The 19,225-nt window shown below is 42.8% G+C and overlaps 1 protein-coding gene across 6 annotated transcripts in view; it reads left to right on the plus strand.

Moving 5' to 3' along the window:
• The window catches only part of PALM2AKAP2 (PALM2 and AKAP2 fusion), a 517,050-nt gene that overhangs the window by 222,663 nt on the left and 275,162 nt on the right, over nt 1–19,225 (plus strand). For all 6 annotated transcript variants that reach the window (XM_070795255.1, XM_070795256.1, XM_070795257.1 and 3 more), the window contains exons 3-4: nt 1,671–1,751; nt 8,056–8,186. In XM_070795255.1, the coding sequence (XP_070651356.1) occupies nt 1,671–1,751; nt 8,056–8,186 (212 nt within the window). The remainder of the gene's footprint in view (nt 1–1,670; nt 1,752–8,055; nt 8,187–19,225) is intronic.

Consider the following 19,225-nt stretch of genomic DNA (forward strand, 5'->3'; position numbering starts at 1 on the left):
TAAACTCCAGTACACTTACCCTTGAGAAATCCTAGAATGTAGAGATAGTGGTTCTAGAGGTCTTTGCTTGATCATGTAGTACCTTTGAGATGCTGGACAGGTGGGTTGTTATCACTGGTCCATCCTTTTCCCATCTACCTCCATATATTGTGTATTCTTGGACGTCCTCTGGGATTAAGCAGCATCGATGATGCACCATGGATTGGAGTTCTTTGGTAAATAATAAGTTCCTAGAATGTTCTCAGGTCTCATAGGAGATTATGTCCCTGACTTGGATATTATGTCCCAGTGGCTTGAAATTATAAACTACTATTTCTTCAAAGTCTGTGTATTACACAGAACTTGGTTATAACAAATAATTACGGTGTTGATTTGAACAGCAGTGGTACATGCACATCCACAGAAACATAGCAATTGCATGAAATAAAAGCTTCCCTTCACACAGAGCAGGACAACCAGGCTTTTACATTATTGTTGTCTCCAAGATTTTGGCTGTTGTGTGAAACACCATTGTATCTTGTCTAACAAGTTTCCCCCTGCTTATGTGAATAAAAGGAAATAATCTAGTGCAGTAAATGTGTCAGTAAATCACACCCTTAGGAACTTTGGAAACAAAACTTTGACCATGTAAGCTATCATAAGGGCAGGCCTTTGTATAAGAATAGAAATTAATCACCTTTATGTAATGTTTATTGTCTCTATTTGATATGTATAGAGAAGAAAAATACAAAGTGTACACTCCAGTGAAACAGTTATGCTGTGAATACAAGGGAAATATGTTCTTTTAAAGCCATCTCTAGGCATTGTCTAGAAGTAAATATGTGACAGTAAGTGTAACGGCAAAGAATATTTATTGAGCATTTACTATGTGCCCGGTCATTGTTCTATGTCCTTTACATGCATCATCTCATTACCAGGGGCCCAGCTATATGGTTTAGGTACAGTTCTTATCTTCTCTTTATTCCAGAGAAGACTTAGACCCAGGGAGGTAAAAGAACTTGTCCGAGGTCACACGGGTAACAGATAGAAAAGCTGGGAATTGGACCCAGGCAGCCCCAGTCCAGACTTCACATTGACCATAACCTGAGTGAGCCTTTGCCCACATGAAATGCTCCCTCCAAGAGGAGCTTAAACAAAGACCACCCATCTAATTTGCATTGTTTGGTCGGTCCAGCTGGATGATTTGTCCTACAAAATTTGAAATTGCATGGCATTATTTATATGTAGGGTTTCGATAACAGGAATCTAAGCCCAGAATTTCCCACGGTTTTATTCTATCATCTTTGCAGTTGAGAACAACCTCTGTCTTCACAGTTGAGACATTTTTATTCTTTGTCTCTAAATTAACACCGCACAGAACATGACTCGTGTGTGTGTGTGTGTGTGTGTGTGTGTGTGTGTGTAGAAGCTGCTTTCTTCTGGATTAAATTGTTGCAGCTTGACTGAGTGAGGAGAATTCTCCCACTCACCGAGCCCACAGCAGACATGTTAGGAGAAGGCTGCTGCTTACAACACACCCAGACCCTGAGGGGCAGGTGACAACGGTGTGCGCCCAGCATCTCTGGAAGGGTCTCTGCAGATGTGTACGGCCGCTGCTGCTTCCTGCCGTCAGATTCCCGGAGCCAACACCCACCCACTCTTACAGCCTCTCTCTCTCTTTTATTTTCAAGGAAAAAAGAAAGAGGCAGACGGAGATAGAAGGCAAGCGCCAAGAGCTGGACGAGCAGATACTTCTGCTGCAGCATTCCAAGGTAAGCAGCTGATCCCTCGAACCTGTCTGTTATTAGACATGCAGATCACACGCCAGGGAGCCGGGCAGAGCCTGCCCTGGGTGAAGGCGCTGCCGAGGGCTGCACCAGCCCTTTTTCATTCAGTCAGGAAACCATCCCTGGGCTGTTCTTGGGAATTTCTCAAATTCAGGGCATTGTTACACAGCCTTCCAATTTCTGCAAGCCTGATGAGATGATAGGGTGCCTGTGGACCGGTTTAGGGGGTGGGGTGTGCCTCCGAACTGTGGTGGTTATATATAGAAATTGGAGGAGAATTTCCACATGGTGGGTGAGGCAGAGTTCTGGAGCTATATCTGTAATCCATAGGTGCTGTATGTGTGTGTGCATGCATGCAGAGGTGATACATTTAACATAGTGCTCTTTATTAAATTTAAAATATCAATCTTTTCTGTCTTGATATGGAGGAGAGGGAGATCAGAGCAGTGTGGTCTGATAAAAGAGCAATGCTGTGCATGCCAGATTATGTATGTGTTTTATTTCTACTTTAATAGTTTTCAAAGTGTCCTGTTAGAGCACTGTCAAAAGATAGTATTGAAATGATTTGACTTGGTTGGTTTTCATTGCACCACGGGGAAGAGAGAGGTGTTTATTTATTTATTTTTCTTTAAAACAGAATGCACTTAAGCATTATAATTGATGGCAGCCCAGGAGAAAGCTCTATCACCGTCACAGGGACTCCACCGGCTGCAGAATGTTGCTTTCTGCAGGCTCAGAGAATAGTGTGACCAGTGGCCAGCGGGGTGGTGCTGCTGGCTTTTCACTGCCCCTGGCTTTTTGAGAAAAGGCTTCTCTTGCTCACCCCAAGTTGCCGTGACATTGCATGTAGAGAAACTGGATCGCTCAGAGGGCTAGTTGGGAAGGTGGGGCTGACTCTCAGGGTGATGCTAGATGTGGATTATTTGGACTTTTTTTTTTTTTAGCAAGAGGAACCTTTACAGTTGCATTTCCCATTCTTTTCTAGAAGACAAGGTTGTGCTAAATGAATCCTCAGAATGAAATCATCAGCAACATGATTTTAAATAGCAACATGACCTAAATCTGCTTCCCATATTTATCAGTTCACCATTAACTTGAACTAGAGAAATGTGTTTAAAAGGAAAGAAAGCAGCACAGTAGTGAAAATTGCCTTTTTCTCTCTTACTGCTTATCATGTGAATCCATTTATGGACCTTTCCTTGTAGGAAGCTTTGCATGTGTGCTGTATGCCACTGTTCTTTCCTGACATGTTCCTCAGGGAGGACTGGGGGCCAAAGTTAGCATCTTCTTTTTACAGAGAGGTGTGGCTTAAGCTTACTTCCCAGAACCAGGTGAATTGTTCAAGGTCAATCTGGACAGAGCTGGGTCTCTGGCTCAAAGTACAGTCACCTCACTCCTGATAAGAGACCAAAATGTACTAAACCTCAGTGAATTCTTGCTTAAAAGGTGAACTTTTGAATAAGAATACTGAAAGAATGAGAGGATGTTTTTGACTAGACAGATTCTCTCCTCTTTCAGCTCAGTGAAGTTCTTTGCATCTGCATTCTTTGAATCAAAAGTCAGGCAATAAACATATGTCAGAAGATCAAGTTTCTTTTGTCTCACTTCTCATCTTTTTGGGTGTCAAATAAGATCCTAAAGATTCATTTATTGCTGATCCAGTCCAATGTTACAGTGTTTATTTCATATTTCATCTGTCCGCTATCCATCCACCCATTCATCCAGTCAATAAAAATAACAGTACAAATGACTTAGTATTGCATAGGAAAGCAGTGAGATTCCTTCAAAGACTTGGAGACAAGGGAATAAGATAGTTCTCTATGGTTATCCTGGTAAAATTTTCACACAGTTGATGAGATTGACTATTTGAGGAAGCACATGGCACTTTCACCAAGGTTACCTTCCCATATCTGGGGAAAAAGTATTCGAAATGATGAAAATTTAATAAATGGAGACCAATGCAGTATAATTTTCTCTTACTAGGAAAGGCTTACTAGTGAGCCTTGACCAACAAAAAAAGAAAGCTCAGAGATCTCCAGTGTGGTTTATCAGGTGTTACACTGGAGAGAGATGCCAGCTCTGGGAGGTCCCGAGTTTCTCTGCCCTGGTGAGATTGGGTGAGGACAGTCTCTAGCCTCGCTGCAACACAGGTGGAACTCCTTCATGACTGCCTCTCTTTGTTCCCAGTCCATCCTCCCCGAAATGATAGAGTTATTTTACTATAAGGAAGGTGGTGCCTGACTGAGACATATGATCACTGCAGGCACCAGAAAGGAATAGCTTCTACTTTAAATCAGTTAACTGTGGACTGACCTTAAATAGCATGAGTCATCTTCCCTGTGATCATTCATTTTGGAGCTTGGCAGCCTCACCTCTGGATGGTAGTACATTCATTGAGGTTATAGCTCCCCCTGGGCTCTTGGTGGAGACCCAGCCAGCATCCTGGTGGCAACACAGCAGCCATGTCATCCCTTTGTCCATCATCAATGATGACTACTGAAGAATAGTCATCACTGGGACTTACCTGGTAGTCCAATCTTTAAGACTTTACCTTCTAAGGCAGGAGTGCAGGTTTGATTCCTGGTCAGGGAGCTAGGATCCCACATGTCTCAAGGCCAGGAAAAAAAAAAAGCATAAAACAAAAGCAATATTGTAACAAATTCAATAAGATTAAAAAATAAATAATCAGTTTAGTTCAGTCTCTCAGTTGTGTCCAACTCTTTGCAACCCCATAAATCACAGCACTTAAGGCCTCCCTGTCCACCAGCTCCCGGAGTTCACTCAGACTTATGTCCATCGAGTCGGTGATGCCATCCAGCCATCTTATCCTCTGTTGTCCCCTTCTCCTCCTGCACCCAATCCCTCCCAGCATCAGGGTCTTTTCCAATGAGTCAACTCTTCACATGAGGTGGCCAAAGTATTGGAGTTTCAGCTTCAGCATCGGTCCTTCCAACGAACACCCAGGACTGATCTCCTTTAGGATGAACTGGTTGGATCTCCTTGCAGTCCAAGGGACTCTCAAGAGTCTTTTTCAGTGCCTAATGTGTGTGTGATACTTTAAATATATCCCCTCAATAATGACACCAAAGTAGATACTACTCCCCCTGGGTTATGTGAGAAAACAAGCTGGTGAGATCAAGTAGTTTGCCCAAGAACGTAGAAACTCTAAATGGGGGCGCCCAGTTGAACCCCAGGACTGTCTCCATAATCATGCTTTCTCCAGGAGACTCTCTCCTTCAAATGAAATAATTTGTCTAGAGAGACGTCAATTGTGCTCCTCAGTGTCTCTTTTACTCTAAATATGTTTTCATGGGCTCTGGAAAGTTTGGACCATGTGGAGATATGCTGCAGTGATGATTGGTAGTTTCTTGAAGTAGAAAATAGGTCAATAATTACTATTTATTTTACCATTTTTCAAAATCCCAGATGTGCTCTTAGGGAGAAAAAAATAATCAGTGCAAATTTAAATGTAAAAACATTAGAATTTGATTTCATTTTTATTAAGATATAATTCTCATTATCAAAGTCTTTGGATGCTTATTCTTATGCCATGAAATATGAATTATTTAGACATTCACTGGTCTCTTGTCAAAGCAAATAAATAGAATGTAAGGCAATCATGTTGATACTTGTATATTTGATTAATATACTTATTAATTGCAATAGGGCTATATAGTAGCTCCACAAAAAGAAATATCATTACTTTTTATGTGAATGACAAGCAAATTCTATAAGGCGATGAAGGAGGTGTTGAAATATTAGCTGCTACAACCCAGTGATTAGGAAACCTCTGGATATCTTGAGGTCCTGGTCAAATTAAACTCAGATTTCTTTTTATAAGATCCTTAGATATATTGAGTATCTAATATTTGTGCTTAAGAATTTCTAAGAAATGCTCATGTATGGGACCAGCAAGCAATTTTAATAGATATATTCTTTTTCCTGATTGTAAAATAAGTGTGTAATCATTTCAAGAGTGAAATTTAAAAGTACAGGAAAATATAAAGCAAAAACTTATCAATTGTCCACTTACCACCCAGATATGATCCAATGTATTTTTATAGAGTAAGATAATGGAGCCCTTACTATAGGCCTCATCAGCCTGTGAGTAAAATGAAATTACATTAACATTAGTATCCAAAATTCACTAACTTTGATCTCCGTTTTGATTTTTGTATATGGGTTCTTTGAAGTTCTTCTACAAAACTTTATAATTTGTATGAACTCAAACTCACATCTAACATTCACTTTACAATTTCTGACCTTGATGTCATCCTTGGAAAGAACATCTCCATCTTGAACACTTAATCTATGATGTTTCTTCTGCTTCAGTAGTTTGTCGACTAAAATCTAGCATATATTTTCCTATAAGAAATAAGGTAGGAATAACTTTACTTTTCCCTGATGGTGAGGCAGTTGCCTCAACATGATTTTTCGATTAATTCATCCTTTTCCCCACAGATTTAAATGTCTTCTTTGTCATATACGTATTTCTCACTTACATTCAAGCCTGCCATTTATGGATTCTTCTTATTCCATTAATCTGCCATTCCTGTGCTAATTTCATTCTCTTTAATCCTTCTAGCCATTTAATATGTTTCATAATATTTCATGCAGCAAGAGCCATCACTATTCTTCCTTTGAAAAATTGTCTTGGCTTTTAACTCTATGGACACAATTACTTATTTTTCTTGTTTTTATTATGTAACTCGTGATCATGTGAGTTTAAAACAGTAAATCACCTATTGGATTGTACCAGACAGACTGAATTTAATATTCCCTTTGCCCCTTGGTTGAATTGCCTGAGATTTGTCTATTTCATCCATCATGTCAAGGTCCCAGCAATAGCAAGCCGTCAGTACGGATTGCCATGTGAATCCTTTTGGGACTGTCACACTTATAAAGGTTTGTATGCCACATCAGCAGGGTCAGAATCCAGTTGCTCATAACCACATCTTCAGTACGTAAGCTGCCTTTGCATTATTTATTCATGAGCAGGGACACTGACTAGAGTTCTCTTCTAAATCCAAGCTATGAAAAACCATGTTTTTTATATTTAAAAAACCACAGGCTTTTCTCTCCAGAAGACTGAATGAAAAAACAAATCAAAGACGGACTTGTGACCCTGTGAGATATTTATGATCAACACTCCAGGGTCATTTGCTGAGAAGCCTGAAGGTATCAGGAGCCTTGCTTGCAAAGACATTACGATTGTGTCTCTCACAATTGTGAACCATTCAAACCGTTTTTAGACTTTTCTTGGTTTTTAGTCTGTATGAAAAGCCAAGTTCAAATTTGAAAATATTGACCAGGCAGGCAGGGTACATGGTGTAAAGGAACTTGTAACGGCAGAACACCTTTGGGAAGCCGAGTTCCCTGAGACCGGCCCACTGTCTCATTCTGTTAGATCCCCTCTTCCTGTCCCCTGCTGCTGCTGCTGCTGCTGCTAAGTCACGTCAGTCGTGTCCGACTGTGTGTGACCCCATAGACGACAGCCCACTAGGGGGACACAACTCACCCGGCAAGAGAGCCACAACTTGATACACAAATTGCACCACAAGCTTTCACACCTGATTTTATATTATTAAACAATGCCCCATAAATTTTAAGTACTTTTTAACAATACTTTTTAATCTTTTAAAAAGAACACATTAAGATGGACTGGATATTAAGTGATCTTGGGAAATTTTATAATCAATCTGCAGTTGCATAGAAAATGTCCTTATTTTTTAGAGACTCAAACTGAAATATTTATGGGTGAAATGTCCTGATGTTGGTTATTTACTTTAAGAGGCTTCAGTAGAAAGGGCTTCCCTGGTGGCTCAGACAGTGAAGAATCCACCTGCAATGCAGTAGACCCAGGCTCAATCCCCGAGTTGGGAAGATCCCCTGAAGGAGGAAATGGTAACCTACTCCAGTATTCTTGCCTGGAGAATTTCCTGGACAGAGGAGCCATGGAATTCCATGTCCTGATATTGGTTATTTACTTTAAAATGCTTCTGTGGGAAGAATATATGGGGAAATATGACAAAATGTTTATAATTGTGAAATGCACATGAAATTACATAGGAATGCATCATCTAGTTTTTTCTGTTCTTCTGTATGTTTTCAAAATTTTTAATCATAGAAAATATGGAAATCAATCCTTCTGGTGGCTCTCTGGACATAGGGTAGGAGCAAGTAGGGGACCACTGATGAGGGGCAAAGCTAAGACAGAGGGGCCTTGGAGGGAGAGGACGGTGTGAACTGAGAGGTATCGTCAGTCTGTTCTCTTTGCTCATTCCCACAGTCTAAAGTACTTCGAGAAAAATGGCTGCTGCAGGGCATACCTGCTGGAACCGCGGAAGAAGAGGAAGCCAGGAGGCGGCAGTCTGAGGAGGATGAGTTCAGAGTCAAACAGCTTGAAGATAACATTCAGAGGTAGGTGGTTTCCAGTCCAGGGCCACATGCTGTGGCTTTACGGTGCAGCAACGGCCATTCTCCTCTAGGTGTTTCTGAATGCCAAAACCTTTCCCCAGCGCTTTAGAATTATCTTCCTAAACAGAGTATGTACACTGTTTCCACTGAAACTTTCCCAGATGATCCAGAATTTTTACTCTGAGGACTAAGTATTGTATTGGGCTGTCACATAGTACAGTGGTGTCTTCATGGACCAACTAATGTGATGAGCAGCTTGCCCCTTCACTAAATGTCCCCCTTTTGAGTTCTGTCAGCTCTTGCCTTTTTCCTTCTTGAACTCAGGCTGTTAGCGCTTAGTCTGTTGCCAAATTTACTACCTTTGAGCAACTTGAAGTGGGACATCTATAGCCAAGGGTCTTGGAATTGAAACTGACAGTCCCTCTGAAGGCTGTGTGCCTGTGCTCTAAAAGATTCACAAAGTATAATGCTCAGAGGGTGCTCTGTGGTCCTCAAGCAGGTTCTGAACATTTCAGTCTAGGAGATAAGTGACCTTCCTGTATGTCCAGTGTCTAGCCAGCCTCATACAGAAGCAAAACAAATATAGGTTTCCATTTGGGATTTGTAGCCACAGCAGGTCCCAGGACACCCAGCCAGAGATGTGAGATGGTGCGGAAGATGGTGAGTGGAGTTGCCTTAGAACAAAATCTCCATCTCCACCTCATCCCCCAAATTCTGCCAGAAATCTCACCCTGGAGAGTGTCTTCTCTTTCTCCTGGGGTTTTGAACTCTTTTTAAAATACAAAGAGTGATAGCTAACTTGCCTCCAGTCATTTGTACCCAAGATTGAATGAAGCTGGTGAGAATACCTTGGGGACCCCAATAGCATCACCAAAGGGAAAAGCAGACTGACTATAAGGTCCCAAGGCCTTGTCCCTGCTTTACTTGATCCCTAGGGCCCCTTAAAGAGTTCTTGGAGCAGCTTGGCCAAGCTTTGCTTGTAGGGGAAATCTGCTAAGAAAAAGTGTATATGAGATGTGTGTGTGTCTACATACATATACATACACAAGCACATTTTTCTTAAAATATAAAGGATAAAAGCTAAGTAATATATGTATACATATATTTAATATTGGAAAGGCTAAATTATATATTAACATATATATATATATATATATATGTTTCTGTGTGTATGTGTAGGATTGGCTGAAAAATTCATTTGGGTTTTGCTATAAGATGTTACAGAAAAATATGAATGAACTTTTTGACCAACCCAATTATTTATATATATATATCACAAGAAGAAATTTTAATTATGTGAATGCTGACCTCAAGCTTGTGAGGATAAGTACCTGCAGGATCCCAGAGAAAAAAAAGGGATTTTTTTCATGTTAGAAGCCCAGACGATAGAAAGAGGAGGGGACAGAATGAGTGGCTCAGAGTCCTGAGCTTTGGGGATTGCCTGTCCTCAAAAGTGGCTCAGCTTGCTGCATCTTAGACAAGATGAGGGAGCCAAGGATAATGGGAAACAGCGACAGTAAGTTAGAGAGGAAAAGACAGCTCTGAGAATTTTTTTTTTCTTTTGAGAAATGGTTTTGTAGGAGGTTTGTTTTTAAGTCTCAAAGCGGCAAGTCCATGGTGCTTTCAGCTGCAATAGCAGTTGAGACCATATAGCATCTCTTTGTCTTTACTCTCCTTAAAAGCTCTAGTCCATTTCCTGTCTCTTTCTTGCTGGTTTCACGTAATCAGGACAGATGGGTCTGGCACCAAGTAGATGCCCCATAGCTGTTTGCCGAATGAAAAGACTGGGGCTGGGTGCACCATGCATCAGGGGACCTGCCTGGCAGAGGGAGCCTGGGAAGCTACTTTCCAGTCCAAGCTGGCAAAACCCTAGGAACCAGTGACTTCGGCACAGCCTAGTCACAGCAAGAACTGTGGTTCGGGCTCACATGGGACAGCATTATACTCCTGAGGAGTTCCAGGCAGGATGAAGAAACAGAGATGAAAATTGCAGGCCCCCTCTGAAGTGGAGGGAGACCGGGTGCACACAGATGGGCAGAAAATCTGATTTAAAAATCGTTTTTTAAAACCCAGATGTCTTTTCTCACTGAGCCCGTCATGTACATTCATGTCATGTAGTAGGTGTTGTTACAGATGGAAGGCAGACAGGATTTCGAAAGTAGGATAAAACTAGTTCTATAACCTTTTCTAGTTTTCTTAATTGGCATCAGAAAACGTGGTCTTCAGCCACATTGGCGGTTTCGCTTTGACTTGAATACAAATATATTATTGTTCTGGCCCAGTAGGTAGTAACTCTCACCTGTCAGATGAGCCATTACAGGTGGAAGTAGAGTCTTAAATCAAGACGCAGTTTTGGCTAAATTAATCATTGGAGTGAGATATAAGAGTGAGGGGCTGGTTTGTGGCTCAGGTGGGCATGACCATATTCCAAAAACAATAAAGAAAATCTCTCTTCATTTTTTTGAGTAAGTAGAGGAAAGAGCTCATTCAATGCATGCAATCTCCTTGAGGCCATTTGAGAGAGAGATTTCCAAGCCAGAAGGAAAGAAATCCTAACAGACTAAGGGGCTAGGAGTGGGGTGCTTAGGCCTAGATTCAGGGGCTATTTCTTTCTGCCGTAATCATGACTTTGCTGGACATCGGCCAGATGGGCATTGGCCATTCACTGGGGGATGAGCTGTGGTCCTTGGAGCTGCTTTTCTGTAGGACCTGGGCCGCCAGTGCATCGTTTCCTCCTTAGGGCCTCTTGTGGGAGGAGCTTCTGCCTACCCTAGATGTCAGTTTCTGCTTCCCTTCATCTTCCTTACATCTTCTGTCTTCTGTGGTGTTTAGCATCGCTAAGCTCCAGTCTCAAGGGAAGAAAGAAAAGCGCTTTTCCCCCACTCCTCCCTTAAAGGATGTTCAGTCACCTGACACTTCCCTGAAGTCAAACACTGGTTCTCTCTCACATTCTTAATCCCTTGAACTGCTTTAAAGGCTGACTGTAAACTGAAGCATCCTCCAGTTTTACAGAGTCTGTGTGCATTGGCTAGCCTGGCTTTGCTCATTTTAGCCGAGTTTGGCTAAGTGACTCTAAGCTGTAGGTTGGATGAGTCTGCTCATACTTTCCCTGCACGAATGAACTAATCATGACAATTCCCTTTTATGCGAATGGCAGAGGTGCAAAGGGGCTGAACAGGCATAATGCATAGGCTTAGAACTGCCCGCGAGCCATTAGCTAAAATAGGTGGATGGCTTATCCCCAAACCCAGGTGAAGAGATGGACAGTCAGCCTTTAGTAGAAGAGTACAGATACAGATACAGTAGAGTACAGATACAGGAAAGGGTGAAAATGTGGACTTATCCTGAAATCTTCCAGAAGCGTGATTATTTCATTGAAAACTGCAAACATGAGGGAAAACTGGTCAGCAGGAGGGAAAGTACAGAAAAGCAAATGAATGTGAAAGGGGATGAACTAAAATAACTCAGGAATTTAGAGGAAAAGGAAGAAGAGAACAAAGGAAAATATGAGTGGCTTTGAAGTCAGATCTGATCTTTACATAATAGGAATCCTGGAAACTCTGCAGAACCACTAAATAAAGGAATTCCAAAGGAAAGTTTCTTTGTTTGAAACAGAATATTAATTTGTAGATCTTAACATTTGGGTCCACTTGTCTAAGTTCACCCCTAGCAACAAATTAGATTTTCCTAAAGAGATCTATGAATTCTTTTCAAATTGAATTAATACATAATAATAATATGAATATAATAAAGTATATTAGTACATTTGTGCTCTGAAGGTGTGTTAGTTCCTCTTGGTGATTTTGGAGTAGCTTGAAGAACCTGATGGAGCAGTAGAGGATGCCTACAAGGAAAGATGAAGGGAAATCAGGCTCGGTTAGTTTAGAACAAGAGAAGAGAATGGTAGCAACCTAACTCAGAACTTATGTGTATGTAGAATTTAGGTCACATCTGAATTCTTATGTCTGGGCCATTCTGAATATGATAAAGACTTAAAATAAAGCATGAGAACTTGTACTTAGACATATGTCTGTTTCACTAGATATATCTTCAAGAGGAAAGAACATAACCACATTTCTAATTCTGATTTGAAAACCCCTTGCAGTGCCAGTAACCATGCAGGCAGTTCCAGGTTAACAGACATGTTTTCTTCCAAAATGTTATTTGTAAATTGGTGGTGGCTTGGAACTGAGAATGCTGTCTGTCTTTTAAAACTGTAATATGTGGTGCTTAGGTCTTGAGGGCAGCCCACAAAGAAGACAGGAAAAACAGAGGGAAGGAGAGAGGGAGGGAGGGCAAAATGTAACCAAATTATTAAATCTAGGCATTAGAATCACCTGGGAAGCTTTTAAAAAATATAAATGCCCAGGTCTCATTCCAGGAAATTTGGATTCACTGACCAAGGTGACAGTGAAAGAAAGTTGCTCAGTGGTGTCCGAGTCTTTGTGACCCCGTGGATCGTAGTCCATGGCATTCTCCAGGCCAGAATACTGGACTGGGTACCTTTCCCTGCTCCAGGGGATCTTCCCAACCCAGGGATCAAACCCAGGTCTCCCACACTGCAGGCAGATTCCTTACCAGCTGCGCCACAAGGGAGCCAAGGTGAGGAGTCCTGTAATTTATGTTTTTCAAACACTGCTCCAGGTAATTCTTTTGCATGGTCAGGTTCAAAAACAATTTCTAAAATGGTAAAAAGCATAGATCATAAGTGAAATCCCATTTTAATTCCTATAAACCCCTAAGGGAAGTGAGAAGTAAACAGTGTTTGTAAGAAAATTGATTTCATCCAAACACATAAAGGACAACCCTGACCCTTGATTTCAGACTGATTTGAAGGCTTTGACTCAGGGAAATATGAACTCTGCTTTGGGACTTCTGTGCGTGCATGCATGCTAAGTTGCTTTGCTGCTGCTGCTGCTAAGTCGCTTCAGTCGTGTCTGACTCTCTGCGACCCCATAGACGGCAGCCCACCAGGCTCCCCTGTCCCTGGGATTCTCCAGGCAAGAACAGTGGAGTGGGTTGCCATTTCCTTCTCCAGTGCATGAAAGTGAAAAGTGAAAGTGAAGTTGCTCAGTCATGTCCGACTCTTTGCGACCCCATGGACTGCAGCCTACCAGGCTCCTCCGTCCATGGGGTTTTCCAGGCAAGAGTACTGGCGTGGGGTGCCATTTAGTTGTGTCCTATTCTGTGTGACCCTCTGGACTGTAGCCTGCCAGGCCACTCTGTCCATGGGAGTCTCCAGGCAAGAGTACTGGAGTGGGTTACCCTGCCCTCCTGAGGGGGATCTTCACCACCCAGACATCGAAGCCCTGTCTCTTACGTCTACCTGCATTGGCAGGCGGGTTCTTTACCACTGGCACCACCTGGGAATAGGTGGGAATAAAGCTGTCTCTCTGACACTGGGCTGAGGTCTTTCCCCCATAGGCCCCATGGTGGAGCCACGCTTTCATCTGAACTTGATTAGAAACAGCCTTGGTTTGAAGTGAAAGTGTTTGTCATCAGTTGTGCCTGACTCTCTGTGACCCCGTGGACTGGAGCCCTCCAGGCTCCTCTGTTCATGGAATTCTCCAGGCAGAATACTGGAGTGAGTTTCCATTCCCTTCTCCAGGGGATCTTTCCAACCCAGGGATTGAACCCAGGTCTCCTGCGTGGCAGGCAGATTCTTTACCACCTGAGCCACCAGGGAAGCCTTGGTTCACCAAATGCAAATTGATACAGACCAGGAAAGATGGCTACTTTCACATAGGCCAGAAAATTCTACCAATTTTCAAAGGTTTCTGGCTAAAATTAACAGCACAATAGCCTTGAAGTGATGACATCAAGGTGACAGGGAAAGAAGATGAGAACTGGTCAGTATAATGGATATATTGATTGTCAAATTCTCTTGCACAGCTTTTCATGAGGTAGTGTTGGGATGGCCCAGTCAGTCTATTGGTTGTATTCTCAGCTCACTAGAAACCAGGAGCAAAACAGGGTTAAAAAAAAAAAAAAAGGTTGGAATCGTTGAAAGAAAAAGCTGTACTCTTTTTTAAAAATTTGAATGTCATATCTTCTGTCTGCTTTTCCATTGAAGTGCCATATAGAGAAAGCCCAAAGGGTTGTTTCTGGCTTGGGCCCATCACCCACCATTGTCCATGCCATCACTGGACGTGATGGGTCCCTGGGGGCCACAAGTGGGTTTCCCATCGATGCTTTTGGACATTTTAGGTAGGTAAAGCCACACCAGCTCTGTCTATTTCACATCTGCTCCAATCAACAAGTCTTGTCACTTGCCTTGTGGTTTTCCACCTAAGATTCTTTCTTGTTTAACCAAGTTTTATTTAAGTGTTTGAAATATAATGTTAAGTTTCTTTCATTAGTGAGATATATAGGGAAAATTTGTCCACTCACCTTAGAATTACCCCCGAAGAAGATGAGAAACCTCATGCAGTGGTAAATGAAAAAGTAACAAACTGCCGAAGCCAAGGTTCTGATTCTAGCTCTGCAGCTAATTCGTTGTGTCGCTTTCAGTAAATCTCTCATCCTCTCTGGTCTCGGTTCCCTCGTGTTTTCAGTGGGAGGTCTCTCAGGATCTTTCAGCTATGGTATTCTGAGATCCTCTAATTTGGGAGGTTGGCCAAAAATCCCTCCTAAACAAATATACCTGTGCAGTGAAATATTAATATCACTATTGTAGAAGGAAGTAGTTTTGGAGACAGGCCAGAATTGGGGAAAGAGGCTAAATTCTCAGGAAACAAAAGCTCCGCATGTAACTGACTCATCCCAGAGGTGACTAATTTCATCTCAACAGCCATCAGTTCTAAAATATGTGACATCAAAATATTCACTGAGTAAAAGATTCAGGTCTCAATTGCTAACCTATAGAGGGTCATACAACTTTTTAGAAATAAAATTCAAGACGCAAGTGGCCTGGTTCATTTCTACTTCTGACTCGAGATTCTTCGAGTGCCTACATTAGTCTCTGATGGATACCAGAATTCACTTAATTTTCCACATTCTTGAGGCACTCAAAGCAGAAGACTGGCGACATCAGGCATAAGCATGTGTGTGTTATATTATGGGATTTTGGCAACCAAAGAGATGACAGTCACCCACAAATAGCTGTACTAGAAAAGGCAACCGCAGAAATGTTCATTAGAATCACAAAGGATACTTGCTCAAGATTCAGTGTGTTCTTTGTGCTTGCTATTTTTAAGTCCATGATGCACTGTTCTTTCTCAGCATGGCACGGAGCATGCCACATTGGCATTCCACATCTGAGCACATCTAGCCCTGGTCTGATTCCCATCCTTTTCAAAATATATCCATATAGACTGTAAAACATATGATGATATAATGGACTGTATTGTCTAATATGCATTGGTCTTGTCCTCTGTCCTGGGTACTGACCTAACTTTGGGGCCTCCATGAATTCATTAATATTCTCATTTCATCCCCAGAACACTCTCATGAAATAGTTGTGATGATAATGATACCCATTATACAGTTGGGAGAACTGAATCTTAGAAGAGAGATAAAGTGACTTGCTGCCCAGAATGACCCCATTAAGAAGTGAAAGAGCCAGTGTTTGATTTCAGCTCTGCCCACCTCCAAAATTTTCAGCAGAAGTGGTTATTTTAAGCTGAAAGTCTTTGAGACCTGTGATATTGAGTGAGATCATACCAAAGTTTACCTCATGGTATAGGTGGATGGACAGATAGACATACTCCTTCTCCCTTCTCAAGGACCTGGAAGAGTCTGGGCTTGGATCCATTGTGAGTGAGCATCATGACTGGGGAGGCTGGCCCATTCAGATTCTTTCAAGAAGTACAGGTTCCATTGTAGCCTTCCAAAGCCCTTGGCTCCCAAGGACACTTTCTTGGTTGTATACAACCTCATCTCTGCTGGAAACCATGTGTGATGATGCAAAGGTCCCCCAGCAGAGTGTAGTGATTAGGAATCTGGACTTTGGAGTTGGTTTGAGCCCTAGTTCTGCATTTACAAGTTGTTTGATCTTGGACAAGCCCTGTAACTTCTCTGGACTTGAATTTTCCCACCCATACACTGGGGATAGCGATGCCCACCCTGAAGAGTTGTTGTCATGTGTAGAGACCATGTGCGTGTGTGAGGTGACCGTGCAGCAGCCTGTCAGGAAGGAAGCATAAAGTGAAAGTGGCTCAGTCGTGTCCGACTCTTTGACCCCATGAACTATACAGTCCATGGAATTCTCTAGGCCAGAATACTGGAGTGAGTAGTCTTTCCCTTTTCCAAGGGATCTTCCCAACCCAGAGATCAAACTCAGGTCTCCCACACTGCAGGTGGATTCTTTACCAGCTGAGCCACCAGGGAAGCCCGAAGTAAGCTATTATTATTTTCTCTATCCTTCTAGAGAGGGTTTCCAACAGTAACACTATTGACATCTGGGGCCAGACAATTCTCTGTTTTCTGGGGGACTGTCCTGTGACTTGCAGAATATTTAGCAGCATTCCTGATGTCTACCCAGTAAATGCCAGGAGCACTACCCCCACACCCCCAGGCACGACAATCAGAAGTGTCTTCAGGCATGGCTAAATGTCTTCAAAATATCCCCTAATTGAGAACCACTCTTCTAAAACCTGGAGTTACAGGTGTTGATACTGAAATAAAAATCACCCTGTCAAACATCTTCAGAATACAGAATCCTAAAAAGATTTTTGAAGATAACAATGGTTCTCAGTGCAGAATGACATAAAGGCTTTGAGTTGACTGAAAACAGAAATCTTGTCAAATGCTGCGCCATGAAAGTCAGCTCTGTGTTAAAAAGAAATAGTTGGTTTTTGCTTGGTTTTGGTTTGGTTTTTGGCATCCAGTGCTGTGCTGATTTTGCAAAGGCAGTGATTTTATGACAGCTCATGAAATTGCAGAATCTTGGAGTATGCATAACTGATGTGTTGTTACCTGGATCAGCTTTTATCTGATACTTTACAATTTGCAATGAACCCAGTGAGTGGGAGTCAGTAGACAGTTTCTCCCCAGAGGCTGAAAGTGACAGGGAGCTCATTTCCTCACAAAGTAACACTGAAGTCCACACTGGAACAACTGCTCATTATTGCAAAGAATCCTCCCTTGGGATGAAAGTTACATTCTTTGCAATTTCCCGCTGCTCTAAGGTTCCTACCCTGCCCCCAGGAAAGTCCCTCTTTATAAGATTCTGAAATCTGGAGGCTTCTGAGTTGTGGTCAGCTTAGGAAGCACTCTGAGATTGCATTCACGCACATCTGCATTGCATGTGAGTTTCCTATTGGCCAGTAGTGGAAAAGCCTACTGCTAGATGTTCCCAAGCATCTTGCCTTACTCAGGTTTTATAGGGTCCATTATAGTTGCCTCATTGATTAGGTAGATTGAGTTTAAAGTGCCCAGAATGATGAAAATAGTGGGAGAATTCCACCCATACACTGAGACCATGTAAAAGTCACATTGGGGGATCGCTTGCATTTTCCTGTCCTTAGAACAATTGCTTTAGTCGAAGGAATTATGCAAAGTCAACTTTCTTGGCAGCTGGTCCCAGGATTTTTGCCCTATGATTGCCATGCCTTAAGTTCCCTGTCTACAAATGCTTTGAAAATGGTATTTTTGTGCCCCAGCAGCTTATAATGTGGTCATTTCTAACCCCTCTAAATTCTTCATGGAACAAAAGCATCAGTGGTCCTGTTGTAGTCTCTTCCATGATCTTTACCAACTGTTTACCAGTTATGCATTCTGAAGGCAATGGATGGCCTCTTCCTAGGTCCTTCCCAGCAAGGACAGTCTATGATCTTATAACATGGGGGCCTTACCGTCAAGTCTGATGGCTGAGGTTCAGCAGTCATGTGGTCATGGGGACCTAGGCAGGCTTTGATGGGGAGCAGACCTGCAGGGAGGCTGACCTGACACCTCCATCAGCACAGTCTGCAGCCTTGTCCATCTCTTGGGCACAACCCCACTTGATGTGCTCTCTTTTCACTGCTCAGGCCCAGAGAATAGTGCAGTGGGACTCCAGGCTGCTTGAGACTTAACACTGCAAGGCTGCCTCTCCTGGCCTTTCTAGTTTCTCCCCCAATCAGGTCCAAGCCTTGAACCCTCCAAGGCAACAAAGGGGAGATAAGCTGCACAAACCCTCTCCTGGTCTAGGGTTTCAGTTCCCCAGCAGACATGCAAGAACACTAGAAGAAATGCCTCTCTTCTTACTCCCCCCGCCCCCAACCAAAGCAACTTCAGCCACCAAGGGTTCTTTAGATTTCTCACCCAAGGTGTGAACCTTGAGAATGGGAATTTCAGGCCAGGTGAGAGATAAAGGGTATGCAGCAATAGATGAGTTAGGTTTTAGGCCATGTTTATTAGGAGGGATTTGCCAACATCATTGTTCCCATCCCTTCTTGGAGAAACTATCATTATTTTTGAGAACATTTGGAGCACATGTGCAATTATACTTGCAATGTGATGAATTAAGATTTATTGTACTCACAGATTCTGAGTCAGGAGTTTGGGCAGAGAACAGCAGTAATGGCTTGTCTGTGCTTCACAGTGTGGGACCTCAGCTGGGACCCCAGCCACACATGGCTGGGGATGACTCAAGGGGATGGGTGCTGGAATCACCTTCATCGCACGTCTAGGGCCTGAACTGCTGCTGCTGCTAAGTCGCTTCAGTCGTGTCGGACTCTGTTCGACCCCATAGATGGCAGCCCACCAGGCTCCCCCGTCCCTGGGATTCTCCAGGCAAGAACACTGCAATAGGTTGCCATTTCCTTCTCCAATGCATGAGAGTGAAAAGTGAAAGTGAAGTCGCTCAGTCTTGCCTGACTGTTAGCGACCCCATGGACTGCAGCGCACCAGGCTCCTCCGCCCATGGGATTTTCCAGGCAAGAGTACTGGAGAGGGGTGCCATTGCCTTCTCTGAGGGCTTGAACTAGGATGCCTCAAAGCCTGGGTGGTACTAACATCCATGGTACTTCCCCGTGGCCCTTCCACAGGGCTAGCCGTCTCCCTGCGTGGCAGCTGGGTTCTGAGAAGCAGCACCCCAGGGGGTTAGTCTAGAGAGCAGATAT

The sequence above is a fragment of the Bos indicus genome, chromosome 8, assembly GCF_029378745.1.
Source record: "Bos indicus isolate NIAB-ARS_2022 breed Sahiwal x Tharparkar chromosome 8, NIAB-ARS_B.indTharparkar_mat_pri_1.0, whole genome shotgun sequence".
In the NCBI taxonomy this organism is placed as follows: domain Eukaryota; kingdom Metazoa; phylum Chordata; class Mammalia; order Artiodactyla; family Bovidae; genus Bos; species Bos indicus.